At 51.8% G+C, this 21,598-nt stretch overlaps 1 protein-coding gene across 4 annotated transcripts in view; it reads right to left on the bottom strand.

Annotated features, from left to right (window-relative positions):
- Positions 1 to 72: 72 nt before the first annotated feature.
- The window catches only part of CELF5 (CUGBP Elav-like family member 5), a 36,640-nt gene continuing 15,114 nt past the window's right edge, over positions 73 to 21,598 (bottom strand). The window contains exons 3-13 of one of the 4 annotated variants that reach the window (XM_033081950.1): positions 18,676 to 18,724; positions 12,066 to 12,194; positions 11,420 to 11,499; positions 10,332 to 10,478; positions 5,706 to 5,850; positions 4,979 to 5,125; positions 4,713 to 4,775; positions 4,542 to 4,625; positions 3,373 to 3,516; positions 3,112 to 3,276; positions 73 to 2,206 (exon numbers count right to left, since the gene is read on the bottom strand). In XM_033081950.1, the coding sequence (XP_032937841.1) occupies positions 3,149 to 3,276; positions 3,373 to 3,516; positions 4,542 to 4,625; positions 4,713 to 4,775; positions 4,979 to 5,125; positions 5,706 to 5,850; positions 10,332 to 10,478; positions 11,420 to 11,499; positions 12,066 to 12,194; positions 18,676 to 18,724 (1,116 nt within the window). In that variant the 3' untranslated portion in view covers positions 73 to 2,206; positions 3,112 to 3,148. Of the gene's footprint in view, positions 2,207 to 3,111; positions 3,277 to 3,372; positions 3,517 to 4,541; positions 4,626 to 4,712; positions 4,776 to 4,978; positions 5,126 to 5,705; positions 5,851 to 10,331; positions 10,479 to 11,419; positions 11,500 to 12,065; positions 12,195 to 18,672; positions 18,725 to 21,598 lie in introns of all 4 variants that reach the window. The other 3 variants (XM_042780034.1, XM_033081948.2, XM_033081951.1) reach the window with 3 other exon arrangements.

Here is a 21,598-nt window from a genome sequence, read left to right as displayed (position 1 = left end):
GTGACCTGTTAAATTAGCCCAGGGCTTTGGCAATGCCTTCAAGTGCAACTACACCATGAAACAGAGCCCAAGTTACTTAGCAAGTAAAACTTTTATTAAATAAATTTAGGATTTCTTTTTGACCAGAGTGAGGAATTTGACATTGACAAAGCTTGTATCGCACCTGTAACATTGTACAGTCACATCAGTAACTGTGATGGAAGAAACTGTAAATGCTTGTTTTAAACCAGCTTGACCTAGGATTCCCAAAGTCCTTTTTTTTTTCCATTTTGCATTTGTTCATATTTTTTCTTTTTTTTTTTTGTTTTGTTCAAAATTAGACTAAGTTTAAACTTCATGAAATTACTTGTAGCAGAAATAAAGTACATTATACAAATCACATACATAATAGATGTTAAGTATAAAAATGGTATTTACAATAAGTAAACATGGACTATAGAAACACACAGACTCTCACAGCTTCATTCACCTCTCATAAACTCTCAGCGTCAGACACAGAAGGGTGGGTGAGGAATCTGAAGGTACTTAAAGGACTGTGCCACAAACACCTGAACAAAGGGCAAACTGCAGGAGAATGAGAGTTGGCCGAGATTCTCCAAAATCCCCATAGCTCACTTCAGCATCAATTGCACCAACTTTGCCCCACCAACTCTCTGTCCCTATTTCAATGTGCTCACACACCCTCACACACACACCAATGTTTGTGGTACCTTATCAAACTCTGGATACTGAAATCGTTCATTCCTAATCACTCTGGGGTTTGTTGGTCCATTCTGCCTTGCTTTCCTTTCCTTATTTTTGTAGAAACCTGAAGAGACTGTTCCAAACTGTTCAAGGGATGCGCCTTGTCAGGATGATACACACCCCCCACTCCCAGGGGATCTTAAATCCGGTTCTGAACTACATTCTGTGCTTTAGAGTTTGTGTATATTGTGTATAGAGCTGTCCCTACATATATATATGTGTATATATATATGTATATGCTGCATAATGTATAATCTGTCTCTTGGAGGGGGTGCTGAGGGAAAACATCCCAGAATGGAACCCTCTTTCATCCTGTTTTCCTTGCATCTGCTGGGGAAAGCTTTACAGCGGGTGCATGAGGAGAGTCCTCCTGAACTGAGAGGGAGAAAACGTCCTGTGTCGTGTGGAAGGAGAACTGCCCACTGCCAGTGCTGGTATCCGACACAGGGAGGCAGTGTGCAGCCCCTGGGAGCTTCTCTGGAGATTGCATCTGCTCACCCTCTCTCATCTTCTCCTGCCTTCATCAAGAAAATGCAGTTGCCATGGAGAGCTGTGAAACACGGATCTGTGCCATGTGTGGGGAGGCAGTGCAGCTCCTCTCGGTAAGGGGACTGGTTTCCTGTGCTTTCAGCCTCACCAGGGAGTGCTCAGGGTAGGGCTGGCACATCCCAGGAGCTCTGTCTGCAGCAGCCCTTGGAAAGGTAAGACAGAGCTCTCCAGATCCTTAACCAGGCTGGTGCTAAGGTGGATGAATGACTCAAGCTGAGCAGCTGACTGTGCCCTAATCCTGGAGGAATGTGTTTCTCCTTCCTGCTCACACTGAGCAGAGTGGTGTGCTCTCTCTCTCTCTCTCTCCCCTCCCATCCCACCCCCAGCCCCCACTTTCCAAAATGTTCAGGCCTATCTGCAGTGCATGCTGAGAAGACACTGTTGCAAAGGCAAACCCCTAAATTCCAATACCTCTTGCAAGCAGTCAGTCTCTGAATGGAAAAGTTTGGTCCTGTGAGCTAGTTTAAAAAAAAAATAGAGACTGTATATATTTATAGTTATCTATGAAAGGGCCAGAAACAGAGCAGGAGGGAGGGAGGTACAGAAGTAAATTTCCACACATCACTGCAGTAACCTAGAGACACACCATGGGTTTGCTTGGTCCATGTTCTCCAGCCACACCCCGAGAGGAAGAGCTCCGTGTCCCAGGGGCTGCTGGTTTGCTGGTCCCTTTGCTTTGCACCACGTTAGCAGCAAATATGCGAGTCCAGGCGTGGCAAGAATCTTCCTCCTGGGCAGACATTGAGCCTTCTCTTTAATTGCATGTCTTGGAGAGGAGGGGAGGAGGAAGATGGGGTGGGTAAGGTGGGAAGCCGAGGAAGGAAAGGGGTGGTGTCAAAAGAGTCGATAAATTTACTGGCCTCTCTGAAAATCAACCTGAAGCAGAAATTCTTCCTCTGGACTTTCCCTTCACCTGAACAGAGAGGGAGGAGGGAGGGAATTGGGAGATTAGGAGGACATCTATGCAAACCTCAAGGCTTTGAGCTGCTGCTGCTAAAACGTGGAGGACTCTGACCCAAATCAGATCCTCATGTCTAGGCTGGCAGGAGCTGGCTCTTGGACAGCAGCCTTTCAGAACCTCACCTTTTCTCTGCTTTTTTGTGATCCCTGTGAATCATGGGATTGTCTCTGCTTACCCCAGAAAGCATTCTTTGCAGACTAACTTCAGGGTCCGTGCAATAACTGAAAACTACTGGGGTTTAATGCCTTTTTAGGCAGTCAAAAGCTTTTTGGAAGCAGCTAGAGAGCAGAGTAAAACCTTGCTTAGACCACAAACAGGCCACTGGAACCATCTGTCTGTCAGGGCCCTGAGGGCACTCACAGGCCTTGATGAACTTGAGCAGCCCCACCTGCACTGTGTGTCCAAACTCTGCCCACAGAATCAAGAGTCTCCTTAGAGCTCTGTGCCATCAGCCTCTGATACACAGCATGGAAGTGCCAGCCAGGACAGTCTCCACCTGTCCAAGGACCTGTCCTGCCCATGGAGCTCTACCTGGGCTCCAACCCCTGGTTTCCCACCTTGATGTTCATTATTGTCATTATAAACCTGCCTGGCAAGCACAGGACTATCACCCTGTTCACCTTCACCAGACCTGACCCTGATCTTGACTCTCTGGCTTGGCTTTGGGCTTGCCCCATTGCCACAGATTTGCCTGATGATTGTTGAACCTGGCCATCATGTCCAGGCTGCTCTGGTCACCCTGCTCAGGTGAAGCCTCTGCCCCAGCAGCTGTGTCACTGCCTCCACTCCTGGCCTCCCACAGTGCAGGGAGCAGCTGGAGCCCTGAGCAGAGCTGTGCCCTGCTGGGGGCAGTTTACCTGTGCTGCAGAAGTGACTCCTGCTTGCTCACTGCTGTCAGTAGGGATGGTTGGCATCCTTGGGCCGTTTTAACTGGACCTTCAAGCGTTTCATGCCAATCTGGAAGCCATTCATGGCCTGGATAGCAGTCTGTGCACTGGAGGGGTTGTCAAAGCTCACAAAACCTGATGGAAGGACACAGGATGGATGACAATGGCAGTGTTGGTGCCATGCCCTATGTGAGTTCATGTTATTGTCATGCTTCCCTTGCCTGCACTTACCAAAACACTTGCTCTGGTTGGTGGCACGATCCATGAACACCTTGGAGGAGATGATATTGCCAAAGGGCAGGAACATCTGCATCAGCTCGTTGTCTCCAAACTCCTGGGGGAGATGGTAGATGAAGAGATTGCAGCCTTCAGGACCTGCAGGTATGGGATGATGGGGAAGGACAAAACAGAAAGGCCCCAGAAAGGGCAGAAGAGAAATGGGCTCAACTCACAGCACAGCACTGGAGGAGAGCCCTAGCACTGCCTCCCTCTGCTCTGACCTCCCCTTGCTTGTCTCTCACTGCTCCATGAAGGGATCTGAGGGCTCTCAAGAGCAACTGGGAGACTCTATACAAAACTGGAGTTTCTGGAGAGCAGATTCTCTTCCAAAACTTGCCTAGTTCCTACACAGGGTGCTGGACACAACCAGCTCTGAGTGTCTGGGTGCTGTTTTGCTGGAAGGAAATCAGCTGAGGTGAGAGCTCACACCTGCCCCAGGCCTAGGAGGGTGACAGGCACTGCTGTGTGAAAGCTGCTGCTGTAGCACTCCCTGCAGTGTTCCCTTCAGCCCAGAAGCCACAGCCTTAACTGGAAAGCTCCTGGATTGATTGTCACACATCCAATTTATGGGCTGACCTGGTCCTGCCCCTCTTTCCCTGGCTCCAGAGGAGCACAAGAAGCTGCTCCCTTGCTGACACTTGCTCTACCAATGAGGTGCAGAGAGAGAAGGCCTTTGTATCCAAATTCTATTCAAGCCAGTTTTGAAGTTGAAAATAAATTCAGTAGGCTATGAAGGCTGAAAAGAAAGGAGAGTATATTGGAGAGGCTGGTTTGACTGGTTCCACTGTGGTTCTGGCACCAGCAAAGAGAAAGATGAGAGCTCTTTGCCCTGGAGTGCATAGGGAAGGTGCTGACTGTCATCCCCTTCAGTATGAAAGGTGTTCCAGGGCCTACTGCCCTCTGCACCTGGCAGCATCTGGCCAGATGTGAGGTCAGGAAAGATCCTGTGATCCTTCTCAGCCCACCCACTGCAGATGTGTGGCTGTTTCCATACCCCAGCTCCAGCATTAAAGATCAGAGGACAAAAATTAGAGCTCTCCATTGGCTCTGTTGTGCAGAAGATGAGCTCCACAAATCCCACCCACACCACCAGACACCCCTACTGCCCCTCTGCCCCTCACCTTCTCGCTGCTGCTGCTGCAGGATGGGAGGCTGCTGAGGGATGCTCTGTGCAATGGGGGTGATGGTGGTGGTTGGATACACAGCTGTAGCCCAAGGAGACAGAACAAACCATTTACCTGAGGATCTGGTCAGCCACACAAGGGCCTGAGGGAGACAAGGGAAGCTGGTACCTGCATACTGCTGAACTCCTGTGAAGGCTGGGTGCAAAGTCTCTGCTACTGAAGGGCTCTGGGCTGCAGAGAAAAAACACAGTCAGAAGCACAGCAAAGGGAATCACTCATGCATTCTGTGTGTGTGTGTAGTGTTATTTCCCACCCTCACCCCCAAGTGAGTGTCTGAGAGGGAGCTACAAAAGTGTGGGGAATCCAGAAAAGAGGAACTAATTGCAGTTCCTCAGGTCTCTGCATGCTGGGGTTTTTTTTACTGCTCTCAGTACCTGAATATGGCACAAGGCCATTGGTGTAAACTGTTTCCAAGGTTGGATGCCCATTTGGGAATGGTACCACTCCAGTGAATCCATTGGAAATGGGTGCCACCAGTCCTGGCATGGCTGCTGTTCCCAGGAGAGGTGGTGAATGTAGCCCTGGAGAAGAAGGAGAGAGGACATCCCATGAAAGTCAAGGTCCCACAAAGCCCTTGCTCCCCACTTCCACCTCCCTGGCAAGACTGCAGTGTATGGCACGTGGAGATGACAGACTGGTGCTAGAGCCTTCACAAAATTCAAAGGCAGCACTAGTGGGAAGAGTGTGAGAACTGCCAATCCTGAGTGCTGTCAGAGCTTTGGGGGGAGCACAGCACCTGGCATGACACAAGCCTGTTCTGACAGGGGTTTGAACCCAATATACATCACTGCTGTGGGATGATGATCATGAACAACAGCACTGCCGACCTCAGAGTCAAGTGTAATGCTGGGAACCCCGTCCTTCCTTATTAAAACTGAAGCAAAAATGCACAGCCATAGGGCAAGAGGGCGTGTGCTGAACACATGAGGGTGTGTCAGGGGTTGCAGGAATTTGTGCAGAGCAGACACTGCTGTGCCCAGAGGCTGCACTGCTGGAAAGCAGCGAGCTAATGCAGCTGCAGAGCCTGGAGGTGCAGAACTGTGTTACCTGGGCGGGCCGTGCCCAGCGCTGGGGCTGGAGGCTCCCGGGGCAGGGCCTCACCTGACGCTGGTGCGATGGGAGTGGCTGGCAGCCCGTTCAGACTGACGGCTCCGATCTGCTGGATGTGGCACGGGGAGAAGGCGACGCCTGGGCTCAGGTAGCTGCCGTGGGAGGTGGAGAGAACCGTGGTCTGCTGCTGCATCAGCTGCAAGGCAGGACCGTGCAGTCAGGGCCCTGCAGAGCCGGGGAAGGCTGTGCATACCAGCCTGGCTGTCACCTCCCCCAGCTCCTGCCACCTGCCCTGCAGAGCTGCTGGGGTGGGCAGTGGTGGCCGTCCTCACCAGGCCCAGTCCCCACGAGGTCCCTGCAGCCACACAGCTGCTGTCCCTGCTGACATGGGACAGTGTCCTGGCTGCTGTGACAGCCCCTGAGAGCTGGGCACAGCTCCCTGTGCTGCAGGCAGGGACACAGCTCAGGGGCAGCCCAGCCCACAAAGCCAGGGGGGCTGAGCACCCCCATGCCTCACCCTCTCCTGGGCCAGCAGCCTCGAGGGGCCGTGGCTCACTCAGCTGGGCACAGGCATCAGGGCAGGTCCCTTTGGCTCAGAGAGCTCCTGCAGTGGGGAGGGAGCGGTCAGGGCTGTGCCCCTGGCACCCAGCACCATCTCCCCACAGTCCCCTCTCACCCTCACTTCTCCTGGGACAGTGCCAGATATTAACACAGCTTTGCCTCAGAACAAGGCCCAAATCCCTCTGCCTTTGCTCAGCCTCCACGAGCAGATCACGCTGGCAGACACACAGGGCTCTCTCTGGCTCAGGTACCCTGCTGTGCAACCAGCTGTGTGCCCAGGCCCAGTTCTTGTGTCCTGCTTTGCCCTCAGAGCTCTGGTCCATGATGCCCTGAGCTCAGCCTGTCCCCTGGCACTGGCCTGCACCCTGGGGCCAGGGGACATCAGCTCCTCGTGGTGCCATGACACACCTGCCAAGGCAGAGATGCACAAAAGGAAGGGTGGGAAGGTTGGGAGGAGGGTTAAGAGAAGAAAGAAATCATTCTGGTCCTATCTGACCATCAGTGGGAGCATAAGATGCCCTCAGAGTGCAGTGGCAAAAAAGACTTATTCCTGGATGCAAAATTATCCAGCCCTTTATCAGCTTTGTCTTCACAACAAGCAAGAAGAGCAGGGGAGGCACAGGCATGGCTCTCAGGAAACCAGAGCTTCTCAGGAGGAGCTGAGGGGTGACACAAAGCAAAACCCAAGGAAACAACAAAAATCTTCCTGACATTGCCACATCCCACTGTCTGCTCTGCAACACAAACACACAGCTCTTCACAAAGGGCTGCAGTCAGTAAGGCAGTTTGGCCCAGGGCTCAGCTGAAGGATCTGGTAACTGTGACAAGTTTGTGGCTAGCTAAACCTCCCAATTTGCTCCACACAGAAGCTGATCATGGCTTTTGCTCAAAAAGAAGAGGAATTCCATGGCAGGGCTGCTCTGTGAGCTGGTACAAGTGAAGCCCCAGGGTGAAATTGGCTGCAGCCCTTTTGGGGGATGGGTGAGTGCTCCCAGACCCATCCCAGTGCAGGGGCTCTGGGACAGCACAGGGGTCCCTCCTGTGCCATTCATTCCAGAAAGGACAAGCCCTGCTATCACCTCTCTGATCATCCCTGGCTCTCCTGGACTCACTCCTGTCACTGGGAGCCACCCTGAGCCAGGGCTGCAGTGAGATGTGGCCTCCCTGGGTCACAGGGCCCTGCTGAGCCTCTGCCAGAGCCCCCACCTGCTCCTGCTCCTGTCCCCACACTGTCCCCACTCCAGGGTGCAAGAACCAACACATTTCCTACTCACTCTGGGAATATTGATCTCTTTTCTCATTAATGTCTGTTCTGTGCTGGGCTCTGGTTGGACCAAGGCCTCCACCTGGCAGTACCAAATTGGCACTCTGGAATTGTTCTCATCACTCACATAAAATTACCATAATGAACCATAAGAGCAGAAATAAAAGGGGGGGAGGTGTGAACAAATGATGTTTTGTGTTTGGAACTAATTGATTTATGATATACAAGAAATATTCAAGCATTATAAGCACTTAGTAAATTGCTCTAGCTGCTTTTTTAAGACTTCAGGCCTCTTTTGTATTGATAATCTTTTTTACAGTTCCCAAACATTTCCCTGAGTCCACCTGAACTAACTTGTTGAATAAAATGAACTCATTTGTAGAGGCACCTGGGATCAAAACCTGATTTAAGCACTGAAATAAACTGCATTCAGATGCTTAGCCAGTTGTACTTCCCAGATGAGACTTTTTATTACAGTTTCAGCTAATATGCACTGTTTGACTATTTTAAGTACCTTATTTTGCATATTTGCATAGATCTGAATAACTTTAGACTGAACTTAGTGTATGATTATTTCATGCTTAATTTAAGATAGTTTTTGAAGAAGAAGGTTATTAATATAAATTTAAAACAGACAACTGAAAACAAAACAAAACCAACCCAGGCTCTGAACTTCTTCCTAAAACCCCTGGGGACCACTTTGGATGGTAACTCAGCAGACTCTGTGGGGACATGGAGAGGAAGCTGCTGTGTATTAAATTAAGGTTACAATAACCTGTGATGCCTCTGATGCACCAGCTCACCCCTGCACCTTCAGCCACATCCAGAATCCAGGTCCAGCTGCATCTCCCAGCCCTGGGGGGACCCTGGGTGCAGCATCTGCTCCTCCAAGCCCAGAATCAGGGAGCCATGAAGGATTTTGGGCTTCCCCTGAGCCCTGGTTTACCAGAGGTCCCAGCTCCCAAGGGCTGCAGAGCATTTTGAGGAATCATAAGGGGACTGAGCATGGAAATCTCTCTTTTGCCCCCACTTTCAGAGATGTTCAATGGCATTCCAAAGGCTGATTCCCTCTGATGGTGGCACTGTGTGTGTGGGACTGGCTGGGATCTCTCCTCCAGAAGGGAGAACAAAGAGGGTGGCACAAGAGAAGAAACAGTTGAGTGTGAGGTCAGTGCCTTGGGGGGAAAAAAAAGGAGAACCAAACCCAGTGGAAAGTAAGAGGAAAGAAAGGGAAAAATCCCCAAAAAGTGGGAGACAGGCTGAGTCTGGAGTCAAGGGGAAAGCCAAAACAAAGGCACAGAGCAGGAAGGCCAGTGAAGAATCAGAGAGGGAGCAGCACAGTAACAGACACAACTGAGGAGAAAGAAGATGCAGACAAGCAAGGAGGCACAGCTTAGACCTGACTGCCTTCTTGTCATCAGCAGGGGTTCCTGAAGATTAAAAGACTGAGTCTGGAAGCTCCTGCTGCTCTTCCTCCTTACACAGCCTACACCTCAAGCTGATAAAGCACCTCCTGCCACCATAAGCTCACTGTGTGGTCCATTCCTGCCTTCTTCACCACCATGGCCAAGCCAGGGCCATCTCTAGGACAGCAGGAGACACCCAGGATGATCATCTCATGGCTGACCCACAGCTGAGATAAGCTACAACTTTAGACCTCAGCTACAGCTGGCTCCTGGGCTGGACAGAAAAGGAGGATCCTGGCAAAAGGTGGGATCTGGTCACAGAGGGTTCTTCAGATAATCTGTGTTGAATCAATCCTATGTGTGGCTTCAAAATTTCCTCAAAGTTATGGAGCCTCATATGTATTTCCTTTTTTCTCATCCCTATTCTTGTCACACACTTAAAATGCATTTGGCAGTTTCTGGAGAATCTTTGAGGAAACACACAACGATTGAGAAGCAGTTCCTTCTCTGTCACATGAAGGAAAGGCTGGCACATCAAGGAGCTGCTGAAGCCAGAGGAGGTGTCCACATGCACAAGAACAACAGGTTTATTTGCACTTCTCCCTAGAAAATTACTTTCAGTAACAGTATCTACTTTTGACTTCTTTGTAGACACAAGAATCTTCTGCCTTGAGCAATTTCTGAACCTCCTTCCATGGGCTTTACACTTGGCAGAACATGACAGTGACGAAGGAGGCTCAAACAATGCTCCACCACAGCTGAGCTGGGATTTGCTGAGTTTGGGACCTACCTCAAACATCAATGGCAATTGCCACCATGGCTCCAAGGCAAGGAGGTTCTCTCACTAAAGCCCAAAGCACAGCCAGGCTGCTGAAACATCTCTGCTTTCTGCTGTACTGCTCCCTCTCCAGCACCCTGCAAACTCCACAGTCCCACTGGCCAAGTGAGAAAACCTGGGAGCCAAGGGCAGCACTGGGGGAAATAGGGCCCTCCTGGGAATTTCAGCAGAGAAATAAACTTGTGAAGCCGGGTCCCAGAGCTCTGCTGCTGCTCCAAAACCAGAGAGACAAACATTTGTGCCACAGAGTCAGAGGAGGGTTCACAAGTTGGTATCAGAGGTCTGTGAGATGTCACCCAGGAACCAGTGCTCTGAGCTCTCTTCATAACAAGACAGAAAGGTCATGACTGACCTGTTCCCAACACCTCCAGAACAGAGAAACCCCAGGCTGACTTTGAGGAGGCCCCAGCTGTCCCCTGCCCTCCCATTTCCAGCAGAAAAAACAAAAGCTGTGCAAGGCAAGGCAGCTGAGTGGAGAAACGAGGCAGGAGCAGCACTCCCAGGGGCTGGGATGCTTTCCCCCAGTTGCCAGGAGATGTTTGTGGTGTCCCAGGGGCTGCCCGGGGCCAGCAGGGCAGCGTTCCCCCCCTCCCCCGCGGGATACTCACAGCCTGCGCATAGGCGCTGTATGGGCTGAACGGCAGGGAGAGAGATGGAGTGAAAATGCCCAGCTGCCCCACCATTTGCTGCATACGGCGCAGGGTCCTCTCCTTATCTGTGTCAGCAAACTTCACCACTAGACTGGAGGAGGCACCCTAGGCACAGAGAGAGGAGACAGAGAGGAGGCAGGAGAGAAGAGGCGTGGGACAGCCAGAGAGTCAGCGGGCAGGCAAGGGAGGACGGGGCAGGACAGGCAGCAGAGAGGAGTGGGAAGAGGAGCAGAAGAGCAAATATTGGCGTGGAAGTGCTGGGGAGCTGCCTGGAACCTGGGCTGTGCTCTTCCCCATCCAACCCTTCCCTCTCACACCCTTCCCCTCACACCTGAGCCTCACACAGCTGTCTATGTGGATGTGTGCACACATCCCTGGCTGCACTCACCAGCTGATGGTGCAGCCAGGAACACCCAGGGCATGGATGGTCACAAACACCACCAGGAGCGTGGCTGGACAGGCAGAGCAGCTCCTGGCAGCTGGGAGTTCCCTGGCTGCAGCAGTGCACTGTCCTGTCCATGGTTGGAGATTGCCAGAGATGAGGCCACAGCTGCAGCTGCACAGGAAGGCCCAGCTACAGGCACACAACCCCACAAAGGCACAGAGAGCTCCCAGCCACACCCAGCCCGCCCCAGGGGCTCCTCTACTGCCTAAGTAAGAGAAGCCAAGGAGGGCTCAGACACTGAAGCCCTGAGCACCCATGTGGCTGAACTGCAGCTTTCACCCTGCTCAGCTCTGAACTACTCCAGGTAGCTGTTTCCAAGACAAAATCGTGGCCTGATGTTTGGCTCTCTTTTATTCAGCTTTTACAGCTGTGAGTGCTGTCACTCCCAGTCTGGATGAGCCACAAACAGCCCAGGGGACAGGATGGTCACTAGGAGTGGAGCACAGATGTGCACACACACACACCCACACACCTCCCAGCCACATCAGCTGGACACTGCTGTTGAACCTGTCGTGGTTTTTTGGAGAGTGTGGGGAGGTGCCTGTAACAGGGGAATGGGACAGGATGAGGAAGAGGGTAGGTCCCCTGGCCTTATACTCACGGGCATTGTCTGGCTGCCATGGAGTGCGTGGATTGCTGCCTGAGCCTCTGTGTGAGATGAGAACTTTACAAAAGCACAGCCTGGAAAGGGACAGAAAGAGCACAGGAGATTGCAGTGACAGGACTGCTGTGAAAGTGCCATCACACAAGAGACAGTGTCTGTATCTCAGGTAAGGCAAAGGAAAGCCACCCCAAGGAAGCAAGGAACAAAAAGGATGACTCATCCCAAGTCCTCTATCCTGGAAAAAAGAGGAAGGGTCTCAAATTATTACTTCAATGATATATTCTACAGATGATGATACCATCTCCACCCTTGCCCCTGATCACCTCTTCCCCAGATTCTCTGTGGACCCCTCACTGTGGGTACAAACACTTCAGCCTGCAGCCCCAGATGGACAGAACAGGCTCAGGAGTGACTCTGATATCTCAGCTAATTGTGCTCTGCTTCCCCTCCTGCTCCCTCAGTCTCTGCCCACCTTCCCCAATCCCTCCTGGCAGCAGAGGACTCTTCCTGCCCTGCTCCCTATTCCTGGCTGTTTTATGGGTTCCCATGAATACAGGGAGGGGAAGCAGTGCCCCAGTGAGGTGAGGCTGGTGAGCACTACCCAGAGCAGGGACAAAGGGCAGGACACACAGAGGGTTCACACCTTTGCTGTTCCCATCAGGTCCACGGAGCACCGTGCATTCATCAATGACCCCAAACGGTTCAAAGAGCCGGAGCACGTCATCCTCAGACTGCTGCTTATTTAACATGCCCACAAAGAGCTTCCTGTCCCCTAGGGGCAAACACAGAAACATCAACCTTCTATGAGGCTTGCAGTCCAGAGCAGGAGAGGAACACTTCTGCACAAAACAGCCTGGTGTTAAAAACATGCCTGGCATGGAAATGATTTGTTGTTGGCTGAAATGCTTCCAGGGGTGAAAATGCAGGGTCTGCCCAAGCTCCTCACACCTTCAAGGGTTTCTGTGGCTTCCCCTGTCCTACCCTCCCCAATGGAAATCAAAGGATTAATAATTTCCTCTCATTCATTAGCCTTTTCCTTCGAATAATCCCAAAGAAATGACAGTAAGAAAAACTGTCTGGGCAATCCCATTTCTATTGATCAGCAGGTGAAGTCCAACAGGTGCCTTAGGAAACACAGCAGGCCAGCTGAGGCAGGGTGATATATACCAGGACCTTTGACTTCTGTTTCCTTTTCCTACTCTCCAAGACCACCATTTCCTTTGCTGCCATGTAACCAAGCATCTCGATTTCCACTTGCCCTTCCCCACTCCAATCTAACCAGACTGGGACAAACCCTGGCATCCTGGGTTCCAATCTGCCTCATTGCAGGATCACCCAAATACCAGGCAGTTGGGTGAAGCCAACCAGCAGCTCCATGGTCCCTGCTTCCCTCTCTCCAGTGTATTGTGTCACACTGGCAGGGGGCTGGAAGAGTGGCCAACCCATCCAGGACTTGGAGCTCAGAGTCCTTCTGGGCTCATCCTCAAAGACAGAAGTGAGGATTATGGATTTGTTGGGATGGGTAAGTGTGGAGACAAGGAAGGTGCAGAGTGACTTCCACCACTCTCTCACCCCCTCAGCACCCACAGGAGCCCATCCCATGCCTGGTGCTGCCCATCAAGCACAAACACAGCAGTGTTTGGGGCAGCATGCTCCCCAGACTGATGTGAACAGCAGCAAAACAGCACAACACTGAAATCCCAGCCTAAACGCCAGCCCAACCTCTGTTTTTGCCAGGGAACAGAGCTAACCCTCCCCCACTGCCCCAGATCTGTGTGGGGAGACACGGCCCAGGGAGGGAGAGCAGTGCCAGAGGATTCCTTATTGTTAGCGACAGGATCAGAGGGGCTGGCTCCACACACACCAATGCAATGTGACGCACGTCAGGGGCAATAGCAAGGGAGCTGCTCTCTGTTTGAGAGTGCAGTGACCTGAAAAACAACAGGTCTTGGAGCTACAGCAGCACAGCAGCTCCGGGGGTGCTGTGCACGGATGCCAGGCGAGGATGGCACATGACACATTCCCGCTGTCACCAAGGCTCGTCCCAGCCCCTGCCCTGCTCCTCTTGGCTCAGGGGATCGTTCCCCACCCAGGTAAGGGAGGAAGGCACCTTCCCTGCAGCTCAGCCAGGTGATGCACTCAGAGCACACACAGGCAGGACCTGCTCGTGCCAGGGTCTCTCACAGAAAAACACACACAGCACTACGGAGGAGCACAAAGCGTGGAACACACACCCTGGAACACACACCCTGGAACACACACCCTGGGGATGCCTTCCAGAATGAAATTCCTCAGTGAGCAAGAGGAATGTGCAGACAGCCACACTCACCCAGCATGCAGACACCACAGGAGTCACCTCACCCTGCCCCAGAGCCCCAGCACAGCTCAGCCAGGCACAGCTGTCCCGTAGCCCCAGGCAGACATGTGCCACTTGTGTCCAGCACACACACAGAGTTAGAAGTGCTACAGCCCAGGCTCTTAATCCATCCCCAAGCAGATACTCCTGATTTATATAACTACAAGTAGCTGAAATATACGGCTCTGCATATTTTTTTAAAGGCCAGGTTTCTCAGCTTCCCCATTTTCATGAATCCCTGGTAACTACACCCATGGGAATTCCATCCCCTTCTGTTTTCTTTGTGATTCTTTCTACATTTCTTCCTGCACCTGCATGGCAGTGCCTGCCTTTGGAGACATTATTTCAGCTGATTGAGTCCATTCAAACTGGTGATGCCCAACAATCCCCAGCCAAGGCACAGGAGTCCATAAAGCAGGTGCTGCTCAGCTGCCTTCTGAGCAAGGAGACAGCACCTGCCCCCACAAGGGCCAGCTCAGGAGTGCTGGTGGCCAAACCAACCAAAAAACAGCACACAGAGGTGAAAAATCTGATTGGAAGGGGGGTGGTGAAAAGGGACTGGACAGGAACAGTCCAGAAAGCAGAAAAAAAGGGACTGGACAGGAACAGATTTACTGGGCAGTGGAGAGGAGCATGGAGACCAAAGGAACAGCAGCTCTGTGAGCTGACTGACATCACCTAGTGCCAGATGTGAGCTCAGTTTGGCCATGGCAGGGGACACTGGAGCTCTGTAGGGTTCCCCCTTCCTCTGCCCTGAATATCCATTGCAGCCTGAATTCAGACAGGTGCACCATGCTGCAGCCTTTGGGTGGTAAACACAGGGAGCTCCTTAAAAAGATCATCAGCACAGGGGAGAAATACACTGGGAAACACTTGCACTGACTTTAGGTGCTGTGAAATAATCCTCTGTTCTTTGAACTACAAGCAAATAACTGTGGGCTAAGGTTTGGCAGCCAGAAATGCATCTGATGGTCTTGCCTTTCTCTTCAGGGACCCCTGGGCAGAGGGTGTTGAGACATCTGGAAAAGCCAGTTATCCTACACCTTGCAATCAAACCAACATCAAATTATGACTTTTTCATTATTTTCTCTTTCAAAGAGCCCTCAAATTTCCTGGGTAGTTTTGGTGGTTTCTTCCTCACACCATTTCTGTTGAATCAAAAGCATTTTTCTTTACCCTGCCCTGTGGGAAAAGTCCACTGAAACAGTGAAGACTCCATCCCTGCAGCTTTACAGCTCTTCTCCTGTCTGACAGGGCTCACTAAGAGAACCTTTTGGAAGTCCTGCCTTCATGTGGGAATTTCAGCTTTTTCTTTTTGGAATTTGGAAGAAAGAAAAATGCCAGTCTTCCTGGATATGCAGCACAGGTTAAAACTGGGACACCTTAGGGACTAAGGCTATAAAGACAAATATAAATACACACACCTATGGGTTTGAAATCTTTTCTGAATGCTGAGGAGAGCAGTAGTAAAAGGGGATGAAATCACTGACAACGTAAAATTTTATTTACAGTGAATCCTGCTTCATTCTGCCTGGTTCTGAAGATCACACATAGGAAAAGGATCCAGCTTGTTCCCTTTGGATGCCTCTGCAGCAGCTGGGGATCTCTGAAAGGACTTTTCTGCTGCTGACCTCTACCTCTGCATCTTGGAGCCCAACTCATGATCCAGGATCCTCTCAGTTCTGTCAGCTTCCAAACAGGGCTGCTCTCCCACGATATCCAGGCTGACTCATCCCTCCCCAGCTGGGCTGGAATGCTGCAAACCTTTTCACCTGATCTGCTATCAAAAAATATCACCCATCACCTATCTGCCATCATCCTAAAGCCACGGATCCCAAAGCTGCTGGCATTCTCAGGGCTGATCCCAAACCCTCCGGCATTCTTAGGTCATCAGCTCCATCATTCTTCAGCTCCCCAGAGCGATTCCTGCAGCACTGGAAGCTCTCCTGTCCCCTCCTCGCACAGCAAACCCTCCCCTCCTGCTGTTTTCGCCTTCACTTTCTCTACAGCTCCTGATTTTCACCCTCTGATTGGCAATTTCCCGGGCTGTCCAGCAAGCAGGGAAATTCACTGTGATCTCTGACTGTCGAGTTCCCATGGAAACATGCTCTGGGCACCGTCAGCCACGCAGGCAGCAGGAGGGGAGGCAGCACAGAGCACGTTGGTGATGAAGGTACAAGGGAACAAGCCAGGGGTTGAGGCTGAATGCTGTGGCCAAGAGAGAGCACACAAGCACTGGACACAGCTCCTGCAAAGCCAGGGAATTCAGGTCATCTGGCCAACAGCAGGCAGCAGCAGCAGCAGGAGAGGGAAGCCCAGTCCTGCCTGTGGGTGGGATGCAGCAAATCTCCCTGGGAAGCAGAGAGAGCTCCCTCATGCCTGGGCAGTGCTGAAGGGTTTGGGTTGTCTGTCTGCCCCATCACTGCAGCCCAGTGCTCCACACAAGCACATCAACTGCTCTGCTCCTCTCTCCTGGCACTCCAGGCTCCCAGCACACAGAAGGGAAAAGCTGACATTGTCCAGCCCAGAATCACAAATCCCACTCTGAACTAATGCAGGCAGCAAATTTTTGGTAGAGAATTTCTTCTGCAGGGTGCAGGAACACTGAGCATCCACATATTCCCACACAGCCCCTGCAGGGCTTGGCCAAAACTGCCCCTTTGGCAGAAAAATGAGCTTCTCCCAGACCCAGAGACAAATTCTGGTGCTCTAACTTCATGTTCTTAATTCAGGGTGCTTCACTTGAGAAATGTCAGTCCCTTGTGAGTATAAAAGAGGTTCCCTTTCAAGGATAATGCAGAGCAGTGCCTCACTGATGCATACAGCTATTCCCTTGATAAATTCCTAATCCATACACTTCTGCCCTGCCCCAAATCTTTTTTTCAGGTCCTGCCAGTGTGGGGCTATTGCTACAGGGATACAGCTCTTCCCATATCTGCAAAGTTGTTCAGGCACTTCTCTGACAAGTGGAGCATCACAACAGAAACATTTCAGAAGAGCAACCTGTCTCAGACAAACACAGGGTGCTGCCTTGATGCTGCTCCTGCCTCAGGAAAAAATCCAGTTTGTCATGGACCCTGTGGGAGCTGCTTGTTCTTGAGCTCTGCAAGGAGCCTGGAGGGAGGTGCACAGGCTGCAGGTGTTCAAACTCCAGAGATTTCTGCTCTTGTCCATGGGAAGCAGAGTTGATGTTCTGACATTTGTAACCATTATGGAATGTGGCACTTTACATAAACTTAGAGATTTCAGAGTCCAGTGCCTTGGCCAAAAGCTTGTTTCTAAATCAGCACCCTGGTTTTTAACCTGCTGACCTGTTCCAGCTTGATTTGATAGAGGTATCAGAGATGTCACATCCCAACACTCAGTACCACTGGGTGTGCATTGAAGAGCCCCCAGCAGTGCCCCAGCAGCAAAAGAGAGATGCAGAGATGGCCTCAGTCCTGATTAGACACCAGAGGGCTGAGCTGCACTCACCAGAGACACAAACTTTTTATTTTTTTTTTTAAAATCAATGTGGTAGGGGAAGGACTGACCACCTAATGGTTGAATCCAGAGGCAATGTGAAGTATCAGTGAGAAGCCAGCTCTCCCCACCCACTGCAGGCATCTCTAAAGGATCTCTCATCCATTCATAACATCATTTTCAACAGTCAGAGTGAAACACCCTGGTCTCTTTTTATTGTCTACAGCACACATAAGGATCTTAAATCCAACCCTAAACCAAGGTACTGAAGTAAAAACACCCAGAATTCAGTAAAACTTAGGTGAAGTAAACATCCCTCAAGTAAATAACCAAAAGTTACAGATTCAATCTGACTTAAACAGACTGGTTTTTTTTAAAGGAGTATCACACAACCATAAATACACACATTCATATAAAATATTATAAAATATATCTCAGGTTCTTGACAGTGCAATAACTGACAGTCACTACAAACTGTTTGGAAATGTAAAACAATAAGCCTTCCAAATCTAAATAAAGCATGCAGGACATGCTGTCCCACACACAAACAGCAGCACACAAACCCTCCCCTGGCCTTTACTAAACTGCTTTCAGGGACAGCACCAACAGCACAGGGCATGGAGAGGCAGATGTAGGAATGGAGAGAAAAGGCAAAGAAATAGATCAGTAAGGCAAGGAAAAGAAGCAAAATGAGTTAATGGATTTGGAAAGGGCTGAAGTTGCAAACCTTCTCCACCTGGAGGAGGAATTTGAGCTGCTGAGAGCTCCCCATTAAATTACCAGATTCTCTGGTTCCCAACCTTCCAGCTCTGAACTTCTCAGTATATGCTGCTCTGAGCAAGCTGGACCCTGCAGGCTGACAGCACCTCCATCTCAGGATCCTTTCTCTTCAGACATTATTTCCCCATCATGTGATCTTTTCTGCAATAGCATTTTGGCCTTGACAATGTGCTGGGGGCTGCTGCAGGACTGAGAGTGGCAGGGCTGAGACAGCTCAGCAGTGATGGGGGAGGCAGTGGAGGGAGCTGCAGACAGGAGAATCAGCTGCAGACCAGTGAGCTGAACACATTAAAAAGCCAGTGCTGCTGCAGGGATCTGGCTCTTATTGGGCAGATCAGGTGGAGGAATGAAGGAACCTCTTCCCAAAGGCTTCAGGAGCCTCAGTGCCACACAGGTCTGCCTCAGAAATGTCCTGGGGCAGACACTGCCAGGCTGCTGGCACCCTCAAATAGCTGGGAAAGAGAGTGGAGGGGGCACCATCACCCTTAGGACGTGGTGTGCTGTCAGCTGTGTCCCCACACTGCCCTCCAGAGCTGCCACACACAGATTCCCCCTCATACAGAGGAAGGCAGAGTCAGGACCCTGTGTCTCATTTCCTGGTCCCCCTCACAAGCACAGGGCCACCAAAGGTGAAACAAGGAGAGATGACAACTACCTCCACGGCTCTCGCTGTCCGCAGGCTTCACCTGGATCGGGCGCGCCATCTGCAAGGGAACAGAAATGCAGAGGTTATTGCTTGGCCCAGTGCCCAGCACACGCTGCTAAAGGCACTGTCAACAGGGCAGCAGGACAGAGGCAGAAAGGAAACCAAGACATTGTGATGCCAAGCAGTACCCTTGAAGAAGGGATCATTTTTTCCAAAAGGAACTTGGCGCTTTTCCCTGCTCAGCTCTCCTGGAAATGCCCACCATGCAGAAACCCCTGCCTCCTCAGCTGCTGCAAATGGCACAAAAAGGACTCTGAGGAAGCAGCTCATCACCATGTGACTGGAGCCTGAACAGTGGTCAGGGTGGCCTGAGGTGAGACTGTGCCTGGAAGCTCTTCCTGTGTCTGTCCTGACTCAGTGCAGGCATGGCCACGTCACCTAATTGAGCCACTCACTGTCCTTGCAGCAGGGAAGAGACACTGCCTCAGAACTTGGCCAGAAGCAGCACAGCAAGCAGGCCTGTGGTGCTTCCCCCTCCCCAGCCCTCATGCAGACAGCTCTGTGCACCAGAGCAGCTCTGGGGAAGGGCAGTGCTGCTCTCCAGCAACATCTCTCATCTCTGGCCCTCGGGGGCAATGCTCAGGTTGAAAGTGGCAAAACTGCTCTCCCCTGGGTGTGGAGAAGAGGTTTTTCCTTCTCTTGCAGCCATTAGTGTCATCAGCAATAATCCAACCACAAACAAGCCTGAAGGGTAGCTTAGCTCACATGGTATGGGGACATGAAGAGACAGAAGTAGCTGCATTAAGGAACCCACAGCTTTAACTGTCTGCTTTGAAAAGCAGGGCAGAACTCATCTGCTGGCAGCTCTGTGTGTCCTGTGCTGCCCAGAGAGGCAGCTGACAAGCTGTAGCCTCCTTTCCCAGCTAGCAGGATCCAACTGCACCAGAATATCCCCTGAGGAATCTGCACAGGGCAGATTTCCACATTCACAGCACATCTCACTCCATGTCTCTCAGCATCATTCACAGAGGCTGACAGTGACCTGAATCAGTGACATTCATAATAAAAACCAATCAGAATATAGCAGGGAAGGCCTGCACATGAGCTGCAGGTCCAGGCATAGTCTGCCCCCTCTCTTAGGAAACCCCTGATGAAAAAGAGCAACAAAACAGAAAATAAAATCAAGCCATAGAAGTGCCCAGCTGAAATGTGTTTAGAAGCCAGCACGCAGTATGTAGAGGGCTGTCAGTCTCCAAGTGGTGCCCGAGCCAGACTGGCCAGAAACCAGAGGCAGAGCCCACATTCCCAACAGCTGGAGGAAATCTGTGAGGTGGCTTTGCAGTTCACAGGACAGAGATGCCAAGCAGGAGGTGACAGGCTGGCATGGCATGGCACACAGCCTGGCAGCTGGGGCTGTGAAGCTGCTTCCTCTGACTGATGGTCCTCAGGCAGGACGAGCAGGGAGCAGGCCCACGCAGTTCCTGCCTCAGGGATTGATCCTGGGGCTGCTGACAATGGCCCCAGGGATGGGCTGGCAGCTCCCCAAAGGAAGGCCAAGCTCCTGCCGTGCTGCACCTTGACAGACAACAACCCCAAGACCTGCTGAATCATTTAGGGAAGAGGGAGAGGCTGCAGATCCTTTCCCCACTCTTGATCAGCTGCAGGGATTTGCAGAGCTCCTGATATCCTGCTGCTGCTGCCATGTGGCCCCAGCACTTGCAGCACTAGAACTCACCAGCCTCAGGGCTGCTGCTCCCCCCAGGAGCTGCCAAGGGCCCAGCACCTCTTTCCTGAGCTGAGTGGGACGTGGGGCAGGGATTCAGGAGCCTGTGGTCAGAGATTGTTCCACAAAGGCTCCAATTTCCTTGCTGAGAGGCTGCTGTCAGTGCTCACGGTCCCTGGCACCCTGCCTGTGTGAGCTGAGGCTGGCAGAGCAGTGGGAGCAGGCTGAGTGGGAGAGGCCAGGCAGCCCAGATGTGTGCTCAGAAGAGAGGGCTCCGTGCAGAGCCAGGAGAGGCAGCTGGCCACGTCACATCCAGGACGTGGATTCCCCCAGTTTTGTTTCTACCCAAGATGTAAAACCAAGGCTGAAGTAACAGAACTGATGGGGAGGGAGATGGAGGGACAGACCTGGATCTCAGCTTCTGTGAGGAAGCCAAAGCCCCAAAGCCTTTGGGGGTAGGAGGGGCAGCAGGGATGCTGTTAAATGCAGTGCACACATCCAGCACCGCCCTGCCAGGGACGAAGGGGCTGAAGGCGGCAGTGACAGTCGGGAAGGATGGGGGGAGGCAGGGGGGAGGTTAAGTACCTGAGGCCATCTCCCTGTCCCCTCCCCCAACAGGGCTGTCACTCCAGCTCCCAGCACCTAGGATAAAGGAGGTGTTGTCATGGAAACGGTTATTCACCACATGGAACCTGACATTTGCAGTTGCCATGGAAACCAGCTCTTGGGGGCATTCCCTCTGCTTTGCACAAAAGAGACATTTTGATATGATCTCTGGGGAAGGGGCCCCCTCTACCCATCTGTCCATCCCTATCCTTTCCCCCATCCCAGTGATGTGACCCCAGGGGTGCTGACCCCACCAAACCTGCCACCCTGGGCGAGTGCATCCCACAGGGCCACTGACCCAGAGAGGTGACGTGCCCACAGCTGGGCCACAGCACAATGTCCTGCCAGGAGAGGTGGCAGGGCCAGTACAGCAGTGTGGGTTAGTACAGGTGCAAACCCAGAGGCAGCTCCTGCCTGGGGCTACCACAGCACCCCCAGCTATGGCCACAGCCCCTCTCTTGCCCATCTGAAACAGCACAGGAAGATTTTCCCTCTGCCCATGTCAGACCAAGCCCTGGGACAAGGGCTGCTCATTTCCAGAGGCCTTCCCAGCTTCAGTGACTTTGAGAGACACCCACCAGCCTGGGGTTGGGTCTCTGGCTG

This window comes from Catharus ustulatus, chromosome 29 (genome assembly GCF_009819885.2).
Source record: "Catharus ustulatus isolate bCatUst1 chromosome 29, bCatUst1.pri.v2, whole genome shotgun sequence".
Classification (NCBI taxonomy): Eukaryota; Metazoa; Chordata; class Aves; order Passeriformes; family Turdidae; genus Catharus; species Catharus ustulatus.
The sequence above is the reverse complement of the archived record's forward strand: the minus strand, read 5'-3'. Positions and strand labels throughout refer to the sequence as shown.